Consider the following 18406-nt stretch of genomic DNA (forward strand, 5'->3'; position numbering starts at 1 on the left):
ATCTTTTTCTAGTGTCTGCTGGCTCTACTTCCCTCTTCTATATTAGCTGTTTGAAAATATGATCACTCAGTCAACAACTTTGCCCCATGTTCTCTTCCCCCCAACCCAAATCTTTGAAATTGGGTTATTCATACCTGGAAATCCTGAATTAAAAATGGTTCAGGTGACTAGCAGTAATCTTTCCATTTCTTAAACTTGCTATGCTTGATCAAGGAAATTAACAACCTGACCATTCCTACTTTAAGTGGCATGGCTTTGTGCCCCAGCCATAGGCATTTGGGAGTTGTTTGGGGGAGTACTTAGAGAATGAACACCTCTTCAGGTGATCTTTGACTCTTTCAGAGTAGGACAGGAGGAGAAAAGATCTGCTTCTCTCTTGGTTGTCCTCATACTTACCTTAGTTCCATCTGAACTTGTGTTGAGATGAGGTAGGGGACCACATGAATAAGGTTTTTAGAGGTAGAAGTATCTTCTATTATGAGCCATTTGGAAGGAAAGAAGAAGGAGTTTCTGTATGCAAGAAAGTGAGCAAGTACACTTGCCTTTTTTTCCATTTAATAAACATTTTTTGATATGTATTTTATTTTTTTCCAGTTACATTTTAAAACAATTTTTAACATTTAAAAAAAAAAAGTTTTGAAGTCCAAATTCTCTCCCCGCTCCCTGAGATGGTGAGTAGATATAGGTTATGCATGTACAGTCATGTAAAATATTTCCATATTAGTCATTTTGTACAAGGAGACTCATAAAAAAGAATGAAAGAAAGTGAAAAATAGTATGCTTTAGTCTATATTCAAACCATATCAGTTCTTTTTCTTGGGGTGGATAGTATACTTCATCATGAGTCTTCTGGGATTGTCTTGGTTCATTGTATTACTGAATAGCCACGTCATTCACAGTTCTTCATCTTACAATGTTACTGTTACTGTGTACAATGTTCTCCTGGTTCTGCTCACTTCACAAGGACGTGTGTCTTAAAAAGCTCCATTCTTCTAGGAAGTCTGCTCTGATTGAGTGGTGGCAGGAGGGAAACAAGCTTAACCTCATTGAGAGCTTTCTTTCCCTATACACCAGTAAAATGTAGGTCAAGTGTGGTCTCCTGAGCCAAGAAAATCAGAAATATGCCACGTGTGCTCCTCCTTCCCCCTAGACAATGGTGGCATCTCTGTGTCCCCTCTGCTTTTCTTTATGGACTCTGACTCACCTTATTCTTTCTTCCTCTTTCAGGCTGACAGATCCCAAGGATGCTGCTGCTGCCTGAGGCACAGGGCACCATGCATGAGCCAGGGCCTATGTGGCTGTGAAATGGCTCCCTCATGGCCTCTGCAGGGACAGAGCATTATAGTCTTGGCCTCCGCCGGGGAAACAATTTCAAGCAGGGTGGTCCCCCGGGCACAGCGCCGACCCCACCAGCTGAGAAACCCTCTGAGGGCAAAACCTGGTACCAGGCACAGCAGCAGGTGAAGCCAATCTGGAGACTGGAGAAGAAGCACGTGGGGACCCTTTCATCAGGGCAGGGTCCCGGAGCCCTGGGGATCACTCCCCAGCCAGCTTACTTTTTTTACCCCAACACCCTGTGTAACTCTGGAACTGCAGCTGTCATCGCAGGCCACGGCAACTCCCCCTGTCATCTGCACTCCCTGCCGGACCTTTTCAGCAGCACTTTGCTGTACCGACGCTCCAACTACAGACACAAACCTTACCAGCAGCTTGAGTCTTTCTGTTTACGGTCAAACACATCGGACAAAAGGCCCTTTACTCTCTCTAGAAGGAGCCTCCCTATAGGTCTCCCTGCCCCTAAAGTCATCCCCCCAGCCACAGGTACCACCCTTCCTGGGGCTATGGCTTCCTCAGCCACAGATCCATGTCTCCCACTGAGAGCTGCTGGGGAGCACTCTTCAGGGAAGAGCATGACCCCTGCCATCTCAGGGAAGATCCCTTCCTCCCTCTCTCCTTCCTCCTACAAACCTGTGCTCAACAACAATTCCTTCCTGAGGCCAAATAGCACTAAAGTGCCTTCACAGCAGGCCTCAGAGGGCCTGAAGCCAGTACCCCCACCCAAGATCCCAATGCCCGTCTCTTGGCATCATTCAGGAGGCACTGGAGACTGTTCCCCCTTGCACCTGGATCACAGGGTATCTAAGAGCAATGGCACTGTCCCTGACCATGCCACTGCCCATAACACCACCCCTCCCACCCATAACACCCTAACCACAACCACCACCAGCCCCCCTGCCAGAGGTGCCTCTCCCACCTATAATCAGAATGTCGCATCCCCAAGGGCAGAGCGACCTTCCTGGACCTTAGAGGCTAAGGACAATTCCCGGGCCTTTTCCAGGGAGATCCGATTGACTGAGGCTGTGAGAAAGTTGACAGGGAGGGGCTTTGCCAAGATGGGACAAGGCTACCGGCTTGAACGGTCCTGTCTCATGAACCCCAGCTTCCACTGGAATCTCCTTAATGGGAATGGACGATGGCAGCCTCCTGTGGTGAGCCCTCGGTTTGCCCGAGAGGATTCAGTTTTGGAGACTAGACCCCTCCCTGATGGCTCTGACAATGTGGGGTTGGACAGTACTGTCTTCTGTACGAAGCGTATCAGCATTCACCTTCTTGCCTCACATCCCAACCCTCCCAATAATGATTCTGCTGGTGGGATTGGGACAAACACCACTGGAGAAAAGCAGCCAGCTCTCAATGTGACGGATGTGGCCAACCGAATGTCTTCCATCCATCTGAGTCAGCCAGCCAAAGGACAGAAAGAAGGCAGGCAACAGCAGCAGCAGCAGCAGCAGCAGAATTCATCTGTTAGGAGCTTCAAGTGAGTTACAGAATATCCTCCTCAGGGTCTTTCAGGACAGGGTAAAGTCTGTGGACCCCTTCTCAGAAGACTATTTTAAAATGCTTAAAAATAAAGTACATAGGACCACAAAGGAAACCAATAAAACTGAAATACTTATCAAAATACTTTATAAAAATTTGTGGATTCCGGGTCAGGAACTCCCTTAGTCTAGAGAGTAGAGAGCTGAGTGCCATAACATTTTAATAAAGTGAGTAGCCTTGGTGCTGCATCTCTGGTTGTTGATTTAGTCATGGGACTCAGCTAGAGTTTGATATCTTTTTACTGATGAGCAAAAGTCAGGGTGAATTCAAGAAGTTTCTCAGGTTATAAGGGCAGGTTCCTTCCCATCTTTGGACAAGCTGTTGAGTCGATGGTTAGCTCATGCTTTCCCAGGCATCAACCCTTCTGCATTATACAGGTTTATGTCCTACAGCTGTCAGAGAAGGAGCTGTCCAGTTCTAGGAGCCAGTCAGCAACCATTTGAGTGTCTTCTGTGGATAGATTGCTGTACTAGGTTCTCTAAAGGAGTAAGGAAAGTAAGGAAGGATCCTGAATTATGCTTATAGTCTTTGGGAGCACTTGGAGCAAGATGGGAGGTCCAACCTGGGAAACAAAGATTGAATGGAAGGGGGACCAGTGACTGGAGAGTGAGGAGGTGTGACAACCAAGTGCGTGGTATCACTTCTTTATAGCTCAAACACTGACATGTTCCGTGATGAGGCTGAAGATGTGGAAGAGGAGCTGGGAGATGGTATAGAAGACTGTTGTAGCCAAGATGAGGATGAAGAGGAAGACGGTAAGTAGTTGATTCTGCTACCCTTGCTGCTGTTTGTCCTTTGATCTCTAAGAGCACCACAACATCAGGGAGATGTTGTTGTGACATGCAAGTGAATTAGAGTTAAATGAGGCAAGGCTGTGCAGTCACTAGCCTCTCTCTCTCCTCCAGAGCCATTGGGCTCCAGTGACCAGACATGAATCAGGACAACAAGAAGTGGTCTTGGATGCAGGGGGATTCCTTGGCCTTTTCAAGTGAAGAGTTGACTGAGGCAGTGCCCTTTCAGTGATTAAGATTTAAATAAAATGAGGCAAAGGATGGCTGCCCTAAGGGCACCAGGAAGGACGCTTTCTAATGACTGATCTCTACCCTAATCCTTAAATCCCTTTCAGATTGTTTTTTCTTCTTCTTGCCATTTGTTCCCTTCAGGTATCACAGGCATAATAACTCCTGGGTATCTTAGAAATCACTGCTTTCTCTTTTTTCCCATTAGAGGACTCCGAGTGTTCTTCAGTCAGTGGTGTCTCAGCAAGTGAATCAGTTGCAGTCATCTCTCGGTGAGTGACTAGAAAACCCAGAGCCTGCACATCAATTAAGCTGCTCTGTCTTCCAGATTATGGAGAATTTGGTCATCTAAGCATCTGGGTCCCTGCTTTAAGTTCATTTTAGAACCCAGTAAAGATGGAAGGAAGGGCCTCCAGAAGAATTCAGAGTTACCCTGAATTCCTCTTCCCCTTGTTGTATTGGCACTCCTCTTCCAAAGCCAACCAAACCTGGATTATACCGCTGAGGAAAATTACATAACCCTTCTAAGCAGAGGCCCTCTACAAAAGTTTATACCCTGATCACAAGAAGTCCCTTCCTGCTGCACCATGGTCCCTCTTATGGACCCTCTATCCTACTTTCTGCAGTGGCCGTTCCAAACCCCTTCAGAAGCTATTTGTACCAACCCTTCACTCCTGGTAGGGGACCTTGTTTCATATTTTACTAAAAAAAAATCAAGGGTTATTTGGAATTAGCTTTCTTTGTTTTTCAATTTCACACTTCAACATTGTCATTCATTCGTTCTTCCTTTGCTCCCTCCTTTCTCTGGGAATGAGATGGTCTTTCTCCTAGCCAGTTCTAACTTGTCTTTCTGTGACCCCGATTCCCCCCCATCTCTTCTGGGAACTTGCCTTTTTGATCATCCTGTCACCCTAATTTTCTTTTTATTGGTAGCTTTTGTTGAGATATCATATTCATTTCTGAAAATATGCCTTCTCTACTCAGTGAGCCTTTCTTTGTAACAATGGTTTAAAAATAAAGGCAAAAAGCCAGTTCAGCAAAAGTAACCAATGCATTAACTCTGTCTGACAATATATATGTTATTCTACCTTGCCTAATTTTTTATCTCTCCTTTCTCACTGGTTCCTTCCTTGCTGCTTGAAAAACATGCTTGGATCTCTTCCATCCTTTAAAAAAACCTTTCAAACTATCACCATGTATCTCTCTTCTTATAGCTAAACTCCCAGAAAAAACTATTTATATTCATTACTTTCACTTCTCTGTTTTTTGCTTCTTTCTGTCCCCATCACTCAACTAAAATGAAATTCTCTTGGGATCACCAGTGATCTCTCTGTTGGTAAATCCAGTGCCCTTTCTTGGTCCTCATAGATCTGGACCACTCTGTAGAGTTTGATACTATTGACCACCCTTTCCTTATATTCTCTCTTTGCTGTTTTTTTAATGACACCACTATGTCTTTAACTGTATGACTAATTTCAGTTTCCAGCAGGATCATCTTCATCATCATCCATGTCCCCCTCTCTATGAGTTAGGTGTACCTTGGGTCTCTTCTGGGCCCTTTCCTCTCCTCTCCTCTTCTCCTTTTCTCTCCCTTCCCCTCCCCTTTCCTCCTCTCCCTTCCCCTCCTCTCCTCTCCCCCTCTCTTCCTTTCTTTGCTCCCTCTCTTGATAATCTTGTGGGCTTCCATGGATTCAGTTGCCATATGTATACAAATGACTCCCAAATCTACATACCTATATCTCTCTCTTGAGGTTCAGTCCCTTTTCTCTCATTATATTCTGAATTTCTACATAGCTATCTCATAGACCTCTCAAATCTAACGTGTCTAAAACTGAGTTCATTATCCTTTCCTCCCAAAACCTGAGGACACCATCATTCTTTCAGTCACCCAAGTTTACAACCTAAAGGTCATACTTGACTTCTCATAGTCACTGAATGAGTTGTCAGGTCTTTTCGATTCTGCTGTCTCTCCATCTGTACTATCTATCCACTCCAGTCACCCTGATTCAGGCTCTCATCACTTCTTTCCTGGACTCTTGTAATAGCCTGCTGCAAACCTCCAGTGCATCTTCTGCAGAGCCGCTGTATCCATCCTCATAAAATACAGATGTGATTCTGCTGTTCTCTTGCTCGTTAGACTTCAGTGGTTATGTTGGGAATCGGACAAACTCTCCTGTCATTTAAAGTCCTTTTTGGTTCCTCTCTCCGTTTGTTTACAGAAGTGGGGAAACCATGAGTATGAAGCACTGAGCGAATTGTCAGCTTTCCTTGTTATCAGAGAATCTTTAACCTGGATCTGAAGAGGTGGTGGGGGCGGTCTAACCTACTTCCCTCATTTCACAAGGCCTGGGGAATGAAGTGATTAGCCTGAGATCACCCTGGGAATAAATAGCAGAGCTACTGGGCTCCTGAGTCAAGTCATGTTCAAACCTACTGCTCCAAATCCAGTGCACTTCCTTCTGAAGGTTTATCCCTGAGTGAAAAAGGATTAAGAGCATTTGCTAAAAGTGACACACCTTGAAATCATACTCCTCATGTTCATACCTAGGAAGTTGTTGATGATCATCTTTCTATTCTGGGGAGCAGGGATTTGTAGCCCTAGCATACTGAAAAAAACATATTTCTGATACCAGCAAGTCTCCTTATTCTTCTGCCATGTTCCTGTCTTCTCATTTTAGGAACTGCATGGAAGTTTTGGCTAAACCACTTGCCAACCATGAAAAAGTTGTGCGGCAACCCCTTATCTACAGCCTCTTTCCTAATGTACCCCCTACCATATACTTTGGCACAAGGGATGAGAGAGGTAAACCTGCAGAAGCATTTAAAATCACAGGAGACAGTGGGAAAAAATTCATTGTTCAGTGTGAAGAGAAGAGGCCTTATAGAAGGATAATCTATTGGGGAGGGTGGGAATGGTGGATGGGGATAGACTACCTAGCCTCCAGGAGTCAAGTATAATGAATATACCGTTTATCAAACTCTCTGTGTTCAGGTCTTTGTAAGAAACCATGGTTCTCATAGGCAGACCATAGCTTCTGACTGCAGCCTAAATTTTCTTCTTAAGCTTTGACTCTTTTCCCTACATTGTCCCCCTTCATAATTGGTCCTGCTCCTTTACCCTCTAAATTGTTCCTCTAGGTTTTGTTGCTTATTTCTTCCTGCCTCTCTACTTTTTGACTTTAATTACGAAAGTATCTTTCCCATGAGCATCTCTCAGTTTAGTATAGGAAGCACTGAGCCAGAAAAATCCCAGGAGCTCATTTGACCATGGGTGGAGTTATTGGTAGCTAAGAATGGTTATTTCTTCTCTCCATTCTAACCGCCCACCCCCTACCTACCCCCCCCAACCTTTCTCTAGTGGAGAAGTTACCCTGGGAACAGAGGAAGCTGCTTCGTTGGAAAATGAGTACAGTGACTCCCAACATTGTCAAACAGACCATTGGACGCTCCCACTTCAAAGTCAGCAAGAGTGAGTGTCAATTTGTTCTGCCTCATTTACCAGGACTAGTGTTGCCAAAGTGCTGTGACCTCGCTGTGGTATGTGAGCCTTTGCATCCAGAGCACTTCCTGCCTTGTGGGGGAGGTGCTAAGGGATTAGGACTCAGTACAGATATTTCTAAAGAAGAGTCCATTAATGAAGGGCTCATGGAAGGAGGGAATAATGTTATAAACATGAGAGAAAGGGAGGCCCTGAGTTTCTCTCCTGTCATGCTATGTGTAGAAAAGGGGCTCTGAAGATACAGAGATAGTATTCCAGCCATGGCTCTGGAACCACTCTCTTGCATAGCTACATGACAACTCTTGGTCATCTTTTAGTCATAGTGCCATAGTCTGAGTGACTTCCCTGAGTGTGTGTGGGGTTTTAGAGCTTCTTCTCTCCACAAAGGAAGGAACCACAGAAGGGACTGACTCTTGAAAATGTCTTCCACAGAAAATGATGATTGGCTGGGCTGTTGGGGTCACCATATGAAATCTCCCAGTTTCAAAACAATTCGGGAACATCAAAAGGTAGGAGCCATCCCTGAGAGGCTGTACCAGGCTGTTGGGAAGGGAACACAAAATCAGAGAAGGAAAAGTCTGGAAAACTCAGAGGCTTTTAGAGAGCCATGGAGAAGAGCACACCAGGCTACCAGATTAGAATCAACTGTAAGCCCCTGGGCTCCATTCCAGTGCAGTCACAAAATATCCGAGAGTCACTCAATTATTTATTTAGCAATGGCTGCATCCCAGACACTGCTGGTTGCTAGTTATAGAAAGATAAGAAACCTGTTGGTTTAGTTCTGGCTTTGCTAGATGTCATCCTGGGTATATCACTTATCTTAACTGCCATACATTCCTCCATTTGTTCCACTAAGCAGTCGTTTTTATAAAGCACAAGGGCTTATGGTCCCTTGTTGGAAGAAATAGACTTGGTTTCTTGTGACCAGGCCTGTGAGGGGCTAAGTGTGTCTCCTACTCTTATCTCAGTCTTTCGGGAAAAGCCACAAGGGTCCAGATGCCATAGAGAGGTGTGAATAGGGCCAGCTGGATCTCTCTTCCAGTCGCCATTGTCTGAGTTGTTCCCAAAGCTGCTGCACTGGCCTGGGCAGCTGGATTGATGGCATCCCCTTTCTGGCCACCTCCTTCCTTTCCTTGCTGCCTTAGCTACTCTTCACATCTCCCCTCCTTGTAGCTGAACCACTTCCCAGGCTCATTCCAGATCGGACGGAAGGACCGCCTGTGGCGTAACCTGTCGCGCATGCAGAGCCGCTTTGGTAAGAAGGAATTCAGCTTCTTCCCCCAGTCGTTCATTCTCCCACAGGATGCCAAACTTCTCCGAAAGGCCTGGGAGAGCAGCAGCCGTCAGAAGTGGATTGTGAAGCCGGTAAGGAGTTTGCAGGCAGAGAGCAGACCTGGGAGGGGACAAGAAGAGCAGAGAAGGGAAGGGCTGTGAGCTGACCCACTTCCCCCTCTTCTTGCTCTCCAGCCAGCATCAGCCCGAGGCATTGGCATTCAGGTCATCCACAAGTGGAGCCAGCTACCTAAGCGAAGACCCCTTCTGGTGCAGAGGTGAGCCAGCCTCGTTCCTCTCGGCCACCCGCAACACTTCCACATCTCTTCCTTCCCCTTCTCCTTTCCAGGACCAGGCAACCTTTTGTTTTTGCTTTGAGGAACTGTGGGCTTAACCCTTGAACTGGGCCTGCGTCCCTTTCTCCCATCTCTCTGGTCCACTCTTGTTCCTTATGCTGCTACTTTTGGCTCCTTTTTTCTCTCCTGTGAAGGTATCTGCATAAACCCTACCTCATCAGCGGGAGCAAGTTTGACCTTCGGATCTACGTCTATGTCACCTCATATGATCCCCTTCGGATCTACCTCTTCACGGATGGACTAGTCCGCTTTGCTAGCTGCAAGTAGGTGGTGGATATCATCCCATTGTATATGGATCTCTTTAGCAGGAACTAAAGCAGATCAGATAGGTGAAAAAATTTTTTTTTCCTTTACTTTTTGGGATGGGGAGGTGGAGGGTGGGCAGGAAACATGGATAGAGGTGATTGGAAGGGGTTGAGGGGACTCTTCTCTGCAGGACTGCATCTGAGAGGGCTGCTTGGAGAAGGACTAAGATAAGAAAGAGGAGAACGGGTTCAGCTTGAGTGTGCTGGGATCCTGCCCCCCATTTTTCCAGTCACTGCTATGACAGAGTGCCACTTGCTGTTCCTCAGGGCTGGGGGAAGCACTGGACAGCTTGAGTTCTGATCTGGCAGTGCAGGGGGAGCTGCAAGAATGGATTTCTTTGTGTCACTTACCCCTGCTGGAGCCAGGAGAGCCTTGACCCGCTTTCTCACTTGTTCTCCTTCGTCCTGCTGACTCCTAGGTACTCCTCTTCCATGAAGAGCCTTGGCAACAAGTTCATCCACCTGACCAACTACAGCATCAATAAGAAGAACACGGAGTACCAGGCCAACACCGACGAGAATGCCTGCCAGGGCCATAAGTGGTACTATCTGAGGGCGCAGAATTAGAGAAGGGTAGCCTCCCAGAATAGGACTGAAGGAGGATCCAGGGGACTGGCGGTCAGCAGCCTAGAGCAGAGCCTGAGCAGGAAATGGAGGGCAGGGTTCCTAACCTGAAGTGTCTGGAATTTGAAAAAATATTTCAGTAGGATCCACTTCTTTTGTAACCCCATGTACTTTGTTTAATACATTTGGAAACATTACCCTAAGAAAAGAGTCCATTCTCTTCCCCATACTGCCGAAGGAGTCCATGACACACCAACAAGGTTATGAACTCCTGGCTTAGGGGATGAATCTTCAGAAACACATCTGATGTCCAGGACTGGACTGTTTACATCCACATTCACCTTCTTCCCCCTGAAATGTCAGGGGGTCTAGGAAAAGAGGATAGACAAGAGAATTTTAGACAGAGGCTCTTGGTCCCAAACCATTGTTTGCCACCACTGAGGTGTCCTTGCCCAGAAACATGACCCTGAATGGACACTCCTTTTCTGTTATTGTTTTCAGGGCACTGAAGGCCCTGTGGAACTATCTGAGCCAAAAAGGAATCAACAGCGATGCCATCTGGGAAAAGATTAAGGATGTTGTTGTTAAGACCATCATCGCGTGAGTCCTTTTGGTGAATTAGCTTCTATGGTGTGGTGCTCATGGGCTCCTTGGGCCTTCCCAAGTGAGCCCACTTGGAAGTTTTGGGGATGGGGGAGTAAGAGTTCATGTGTATGACTTGGTTTTGTTTCCCTACTCTTCCCTCAAATTCTGTCTGAGGTCTCACCAAAAGCTGACTCGAGGTTGGTGGTGATCTATGGCCTGATGCTTTCCCTCCTAGGGCTAGTTCAGTTAGCTCTGCCTGGGCCTTGGGAGGAAGCCCATGCTGTACCATCCTCCCATCACCAGGTCAGAGCCATATGTGACTAGTTTGCTCAAGATGTATGTGCGCCGGCCCTACAGCTGCCATGAGCTCTTTGGTTTTGACATCATGCTAGATGAAAATCTGAAGCCCTGGGTTCTTGAAGTCAACATCTCTCCAAGGTGAGTGGTATCCTCAAGGGAACTCACTGAAGACCCCACCCCCCGCCAATCTGCAGTCTCATTTGCCTTCTCTCCTGAATTTTGGCCCCATTCCAATCCTTATTTTCTAACTTTGGCAGAGTCCTGTCCTACTTTAGATCTCAGTTTCCCCTCTATGTTAAATGGATAGAATGCTGCCTGGTCATCCTTTTACCCCCATTTGAAGATGGGGGAAGAGAGTGGGTAGAATTGCTTCCCTGACCTTAGTGTCCAGCCTGGGTCACCCTCAGGAGAAGCATTCCCAAGGAATGGTTGCCACTTCTTACTCCTGGAACAATAAGACCTTGGCAGTGGAACTGCTGTTGCATTAGAAATCAGGGCTGGGCAATGTGCTACAAAGAACCTTGGGTTGGATTCAGACCTCTCTGAATTCTGAGCTTTAACACTGAATGGCCCTGAGGTAGTAGTAAAAGAACTGACCTTTTTTAGTCTCTTTCCTCAACTTCAAGAAATAGTTACACCAGCTCCCCACAGGGTGATGGTTGAAATAGCATTGGATAAATGTAAGTTGTTATTATGAGGATCCCAAGCCCATTGAATTCTGCAAGAGCAGGCAAGGGGAATAAGCAGAATTAGGGCCAAATTGTAATTCTGGTCAAGAAAAATTCTGGGAAGAAACAAGTTGTTGCTTTGACTATGCTGTATCTGCTTCCCTTCTCCAGCCTTCACTCCAACTCACCACTAGACATCAGCATCAAAGGCCAGATGATCCGAGACCTTCTGAACCTGGCGGGCTTCGTTCTCCCCCATGCAGAGGATGTCAGCTCCAGCTGTGGCAGTTCGAGCAGTTCCACCATCAGGTGGGTCCTCTCACCAGCAAGCCAATCCCCTGCCCCATTGTAGCCCCTGGAGAGTGACAGCCACAGGCCCCACCCAAGCTGCTCAGGGGCCTTCTTTTGGCTTTTTGCTGGATCCAGGCAAGATTTGTTCACCTTGCTATTGGGGCCTGTAGAGGCATAGTGTCTGACCCGTGACCTTTAGACAGCCTCATGATTGGAAGTGTATTGTGGTTCCTCTAGTACAGATCCTACTCTGGTTCTGTCCCCTTCTCTCTCTCTGCCTAACCCCTCCTTCTCTTGACTCTAACTTAGTCTTGGCAGTTCCACAAAAGAGAAGAGTAGGCTGGCTCCAGAGTACTTCACAGCAGAGAAGATGAAGAAAGCCTATTACCTGACACAGAAACTGCCTGATCAGGTGGGATGTCAGCCTGCCACTGCTGCCTTAGGAGCAGAGCTAGGCCCCTCCCCCTCCCTCCAACAGCTGCCTTCCCCGTGGCCAGGCCATGCTGGTTTCCACATGGATTGGTTTTTATTCAGCGTCAGCTCTCTGACAGGGTTGGGCTTAGGGGACAGCAGCAGCTAGGAGTCTAAAGAAACTCAGACCAACTAGGGGGGTGGGCAGAGGAGTAGTCCAATAGCCTGGAACTCTGGGTTCTCCCCTTGACTCCATCCATTTTACTGTCTGACCTTGGAGAAGTCACTTAGCCTTTTTCTGTGGGCCTTCCCTGCTTCCCAAGACTGCAGTGTCATCTGATATGCCCCATATCAGTGAGAGGAAGGAGAGCAGCCAGGTCAGGGTGGCCCTCTAGCATCCCCAAACTCCCCTGCCCTTTTCTGAGCAGGCTAAGCATGACAAAGTGATAGTTGCTGGGTGCCTGCTCCAGAGCCGAGGGTACAGGAACCTCCCTCCAATCCCCAGTTCCTAAACCCCACTTTAACTGAATCAACTCTGCCTCACCCCACAGAGATCAGGCTTAGTATTCTCTGTCCCCCCAATACCAGGCTCTGTGTGCTCTGTCCCCCAAATATCAGGCTCTGTATGCTTTGCCCCCCAATATCAGGCTCTGTGCTCTGTCCCCCCATACCAGGCTGTGTGTGCTCTCTCCCCCCATTATCAGGCTCTGTGTGCTCTCTCCCCCCATTATCAGGCTCTGTGTTCTCTGTTCCACCCATGCCTGGCTCTGTTCCCTCCCCCATCCCTGTCTCCCCACCTGCAGTTGCTGACACTCTGTCTCTCCTCTCCCACGGGAACCAAAGGATTTCTATGCGTCGGTGCTGGACATCCTGACGCCAGATGACGTTCGGGTCCTCGTGGAGATGGAGGATGAGTTTTCTCGCCGGGGCCAGTTTGAGCGGGTCTTTCCCTCTCGAGTCTCTGCCCGCTATCTCCGTTTCTTTGAGCAGCCGCGTTATTTTAATATCCTGACCACGCAGTGGGAACAGAAGTATCACAGCAACAAGCTTAAAGGTATCTGTGCCACCTCCTTGTGTGGGGGCAGGCAGGAGGATTTGCAAAGTGGCCCACATTTTTCTCTCCTTCCCCTTTGCTCCAGGGGTTGACCTCCTCCGGAGTTGGTGCTACAAAGGCTTTCACACTGGAACCATCTCTGACTCTGCACCCATGGTGAGTGAGGCTGTACTCTTCTAGAGGGCAGGGTGGACCCAGGGGTGGTGGGAGTGGCCATACCAGAATTGGATGGCTGTCCCATGGCTAATGTCTCTCCTCTTTGAAGAGAAAAATCACCTCCAGGCTTCTTTGGGCCTCTTTAAAACCACCCAAGTACTTACTGCTTAGATTTGGCCTTTGTCTCTTCTGCCCTTGTGTCCCATAGTCAGTGGGGGACCGGCATGTCTGGAGTGTCCCTGTCAACTCTAAGTTTAGAGACCTCACTATTTGTTTTGTTTCTAGTGGTCCCTGCCGAGATCACATATCGTCATGAAGGGTGACATCCTCCTCAATGCCTTCTGTAAAACAGACCTGAACAAGCTGGGGTAAAGGCTGCTGAAGGGCAGGATCTGGGCAGAACTTGGGGAAGAGGGGATGGGAGTAGGTTCAATTCTAAGGCATCAAGAAATTTGGGAATGGTGGTAGAAGTAAAGCAGTGGCCAGGCTTGATGGAATTGGGATCAAGGAAGAACTTGGAGAGTTGAGGAATCTCTTCTTCCCCTCTCTGGCCCCTACTGGAACAAAACCAAGCACTCTGAAGTGGCTATGGTGGGAGGTGATTCATCAGCTTTTCCAGTGCACCCTAGAACTGTGATGGCACCTCCTTGTTGGGCATGTGCCTTCACTCTCCTGGTACTTGTGGGCCTGGCTATTCTTTCAGGTTTTGGGGCAGCAATAAAAAGAAAAGTAGTTCCTCTTCAGAAAAAAGATTGGAAACTAGGAGACTTTAGAAGACTTTGCTAAAGTTGTCAGTTTCTAAGAGTCACAACCATGTGGGTCCTTGAGGGGAACAGAGCCCTCTTATGAAGGGAGAAGCCACCACCTTCATGAAATCTCATACTTGTCTTCTCCTTTTTCTCTTTTTCCCAGGAAAACTCCCCATTCTACAAAGGACAATGAGGATACCACCCAAGACTCTAGCCCCTGCCCTCCAGTGTTACCTATGCTCAAGTATTCAGGGCAAGCTCAGAGACTCCCTGTTTCCCCCACGCCCCCTAAAGCCAACAACAACCTTGTTGCCTCTGTAAACCCCTGATCAGCTTCCTTCCATTAACCCCACTCCCTCCCCAGGAGCACCAGCGATAGCTACCTCATGGGAACCGGCCTGCCGGCCAGCCTGGAACCCCAACCCTGTCCACCCTGCCCCTGGTCAGAGTATTTTTGGAAAAGGTTGAATTCCAGAGAGGGGGTTTCTATGGGGCTTAGAGGGATGGTGGGGCTGGAGAAAAAGGTAAGGAGGAGGCTGTGTCCCACTCTCCTGCCTGCTCTCCCAGCCCCTGTCATCCCAGTTGAGAAGCAAACAGTGGCCATTGCAGCCTTATAAAGCAGGGTTTGATTTCTACCCTCAGAGCCATGTGTGATTTGTTTTCTGATCTAACAACTGAACTCTTCCCTCATTCATACTTTGGGCCAGAAACCTCCTTGTTTCTTCTCCATCCTGCCCCCAGACAGAGATTGAGGATCCACATCAGCTTTTACCCAGTCAAGCATATCAAGGCATGAGGATGGGATATGTGGGGGGCAGAAGGGAGAATGGCAGCAAGAACACAGCTTGCTTGATTTTTACCATCTATCCACTCCTCATTTTTTCTCCCTTTCTTTGTATCTTGTGGGTCTTCTGATCCCAACACATACATGTATGACATCCTCGTCATGCTGTCCTTTAAGAGAGCCACTGTTTCTCTCTGTCAGACAACAGCTGGCTTATGAGCATCAGGTTGGACATTCTTCTGCCTTTAGTGAGATAGGATCTCCAATAAATCCCAGTTCTTCCTTTCTAAGACTGGAGAATAGAACTAAGTGAGGCTGATACTGCAATCCTTTCCCCTTTCTGTTCCTTTTCTGAGGAATATACTCAAGTAGTCTCTCTGTCTTCTGCTTTGTGGGAAGATCTCTCAGTACCTACTACCATGGAAGCAATTCTTGCCCCATGCTCTGCCCTTCTTAATTCTCTCTTCCAGGGCCTAGTGGAAAACATAATAGGTTCTACAGTAGGCCAGTTGGCTCAACTGTCACGTGCCAGAAATCTCTCAGGTATTGCACTTCATAGGACTGGCCTGGGAGGGATGACCCACTTCAGATGAATATAGTGTCTAAATCTTCATGCACATGACTGCTGCAGCTCTCAGCTTCTCAGACTTCCATACAGTCCACACCTGGACTCTTGTTCCACCTCTCCTCTGCCCATTGTCATATTCTGGTAATCTGATCTTAAAACTTCTTCCTCCTTGAAACTCCTGCCATCACCCATCATCTTTTGACTCATCCGCTACTGAATCTGTAGAAGTCAAGAGATTTCTATAGGGTTAAATAACTGGACGAGGGGCTCTCAGATGGGAACTATTATCCATTTTTGACCATGGATCTTGGATTCAAGATCTAGTATTAGAGTCCAAAAAGCTTACGTTCCCTCAGTGGAACCACAGAATTTCTGTGTTGGAAGGGATTTTGGCAGCCATATAGTTCAACCTATGCCTGAAAAAGAGAACCCCACTTTGTGAACTCAATTGAAGGGAAACGTAATCTTTCCCCAGATAACCCACTCCACTTTTGGATAGCTCTAATTGTTAGGAACTATTTCCTTACATCATTACATATAAATCTGCCTCTGAAATTTCTACCCATACCTCCTAGTTTCTGCCCTCTGCAACCAAGAACAATTCTAAACCTTTTTTCATACATGTGATAGGCTTTGATATGCCTGATGATAGCTGTCATGTCCCCTCTAAGCCTTTTTTTAAAAAAGTATTATATTGAAGCTTTTTAAAAAATGGTGTCTTTTCCTAATATTATGCCCCACCAGTATAATGCAGTGTTATAACATAGAATTTATAGAATAATACCCCCTTGACCAGGTTGTACAACGCGTATCCCAACCACAGCTGTCATCTGGTACCTCTAGACCTAGAGGAAAGAGGTAGGAGCCAAGATCAGTGATTAGTAGTGTTTAAATTACTGTGACTTGTATATGTTTTTTTTTTTTCTGGATTCTGCATAATGATAATTAACCACTGACATATAGCTTGCAAATTATGTGCTTTGTCTCTTTTGAACCTTGAAACAACTTTGTGAGGTAAGTACAACTAGAGTTATTCCCATTTTACAGATGTGGGAACTGAGACTCAGAAATTAAATGACTTGCCCATGGCCACAACTAGTAAAAATCAGAAGTGGAATTTAATCTCAGGCTTTCCTAACTATAAACAACACATTGCTTATTTTGCTCTGTTTATTCATCCAAATCATTGTACTTTTTGGAAGTATTTCTGAATTTTTCATATCTGTTGCTGCTTATTGGGAAAAACTATTCCATTACGTTTCTGTGACAACAGTTTGTTCATTCAGTCAGTAGACACTCACCTTGTTTTCAGTTTCTTGCTAACAGAGGCCTGTTAGGAATATTTTGCTATATGTGGAACCTCTTCTGTCTTGGCTGTCTTTGGGATATGTACCCAAGTGTAAATATTTTCAGTTCCTTCAGCCATTCCTTTTAAGTCATGGTCTAATGCTTCCCACCTCCTCATTGGACTTTTTTCTGGATGAATCCAGATTTTTGGTGCCTTTACTAAATGTGGCATTCAGAACTAAACACAGTCCTCTAGAAGTGGTCTAAACCTAAGGCAAAATGCAATGCAATTATCACCTTCCTCATGTTGGACACCATGTCTCTCCTATTTCAACATTAGCAGCCAGGTTCGATGGATGATAGAGTGCTGGGCCTGGAGTCAGGAAGACCTGAGTTCAAACTGAGCCTCAGCTTTGTGACTGGGCAAGTCACTTTACCCTGTTTGCCTCAGTTTCCCCATCTGTAAAATGAGCCAGAGAAGGAAATGGCAAACCACTCCAGTATCTTTGCCATGAAAACCTCAAATGGGGTCATACAGAGTTAGACACAACTAAAATGACTCAACAATTCAAAGCTGCTTTTCTGCCTTTTATAATAGTCTGTTAACTTACATTGTGCTTTTATTTTAGCCTTTTGAGGTCTTATAAATCTTTACTCTGTCATGTAATGTATTTGTTATCCTTCCTAGTTTTGTGTTATCCAAAAATTTAATAACCATACCATTCATATCTTTATTCAAGGTATTAGAGTGCATAGAAATGTATGGAAATTTAGGCTCAGAAAGTAAATGATTTGCCCAGGGTCATATAACTAGTAAAAAGTCTGTGGGGGAGATGCCCTATTGCCTGTAGTTTAAAATAGTCCTTAACCTGATGTCTAAGGCTTCCCCCAGTCTACCTCCAGCCTACCTTTCTGGCCAGACATATTTCACACTATTCCCTTTCACATAAATGCTAATGTTGCAGCTAAGCTGTATCATGAGTCTGCCATTTTCCACCCCACCCAACATTTGTAGAGATGATAACATCCCTATGCTGAGAATGTACTCCCTTACTCAGGCTAGTTCTGGTCTTCTCTTAGAGTTCAGCTCAGGTGCCATCTCTCAGTGAATGCACTCCTGCTCACCTCTTTGGTATCGTCTTCCTCTTGATAGTTTCCTAGAGCACTTTGCTAGAGCATATTTCTTGTATATAAAAAGCTATTATTCGCAATTTTATATTCCACTTATTTGAATGTCATTCCCCCACCCTTCAAAAAGCTACACATTCCTTGAGGGCATTGACTTGCACATAGTAAACATTTGACATATCTGTTAAATCATCTAGTAAATGTCAAAAGAAGAGTCCAGTGGGGTGATTGGCAACTCCCCATTGAGGGGTACCGAGGGAGCTATGGGAGCTTGGGGTAGGTATCTCAGCTTAGATGGAGAACCTCTTTACATCATCAGAACTGACAACTATTTCACTTTGGGTCATTCTTGTGAGACTCTGATACATTGTGAAAAATGAACAAATGGGTTGTTCCTTGTTTGTTTTCATCATTGCTGCAGACTAAAGGTCCCCGGGTAGATTGGGAGGAGCATTTGATAATGTATGTAAAGAGTTTTTTACAAACCTTTAAGGGCTATAAAGTGCCATTATGTTGTCCTCTTTCCACTA

At 46.2% G+C, this 18406-nt stretch overlaps 1 protein-coding gene across 4 annotated transcripts in view; it reads left to right on the forward strand.

Annotated features, from left to right (window-relative positions):
* Positions 1 to 14744, forward strand: part of TTLL4 (tubulin tyrosine ligase like 4) — a 32603-nt gene extending 17859 nt beyond the window's left edge. For 3 of the 4 annotated variants that reach the window (XM_072617805.1, XM_072617804.1, XM_072617807.1), the window contains 18 exons: positions 1228 to 2818; positions 3532 to 3635; positions 4108 to 4171; positions 6578 to 6702; positions 7258 to 7368; positions 7831 to 7907; positions 8572 to 8763; positions 8866 to 8948; positions 9161 to 9289; positions 9751 to 9873; positions 10397 to 10495; positions 10784 to 10918; positions 11620 to 11757; positions 12049 to 12151; positions 12994 to 13204; positions 13290 to 13360; positions 13646 to 13728; positions 14273 to 14744. In XM_072617805.1, the coding sequence (XP_072473906.1) occupies positions 1317 to 2818; positions 3532 to 3635; positions 4108 to 4171; positions 6578 to 6702; positions 7258 to 7368; positions 7831 to 7907; positions 8572 to 8763; positions 8866 to 8948; positions 9161 to 9289; positions 9751 to 9873; positions 10397 to 10495; positions 10784 to 10918; positions 11620 to 11757; positions 12049 to 12151; positions 12994 to 13204; positions 13290 to 13360; positions 13646 to 13728; positions 14273 to 14438 (3516 nt within the window). In that variant the 5' untranslated portion in view covers positions 1228 to 1316 and the 3' untranslated portion in view covers positions 14439 to 14744. The remainder of the gene's footprint in view (positions 1 to 1227; positions 2819 to 3531; positions 3636 to 4107; positions 4172 to 6577; positions 6703 to 7257; positions 7369 to 7830; positions 7908 to 8571; positions 8764 to 8865; positions 8949 to 9160; positions 9290 to 9750; positions 9874 to 10396; positions 10496 to 10783; positions 10919 to 11619; positions 11758 to 12048; positions 12152 to 12993; positions 13205 to 13289; positions 13361 to 13645; positions 13729 to 14272) is intronic. The other variant, XM_072617808.1, reaches the window with a different exon arrangement.
* Positions 14745 to 18406: the final 3662 nt, after the last annotated feature.

The sequence above is a fragment of the Notamacropus eugenii genome, chromosome 6 (assembly GCF_028372415.1).
Source record: "Notamacropus eugenii isolate mMacEug1 chromosome 6, mMacEug1.pri_v2, whole genome shotgun sequence".
Classification (NCBI taxonomy): Eukaryota; Metazoa; Chordata; class Mammalia; order Diprotodontia; family Macropodidae; genus Notamacropus; species Notamacropus eugenii.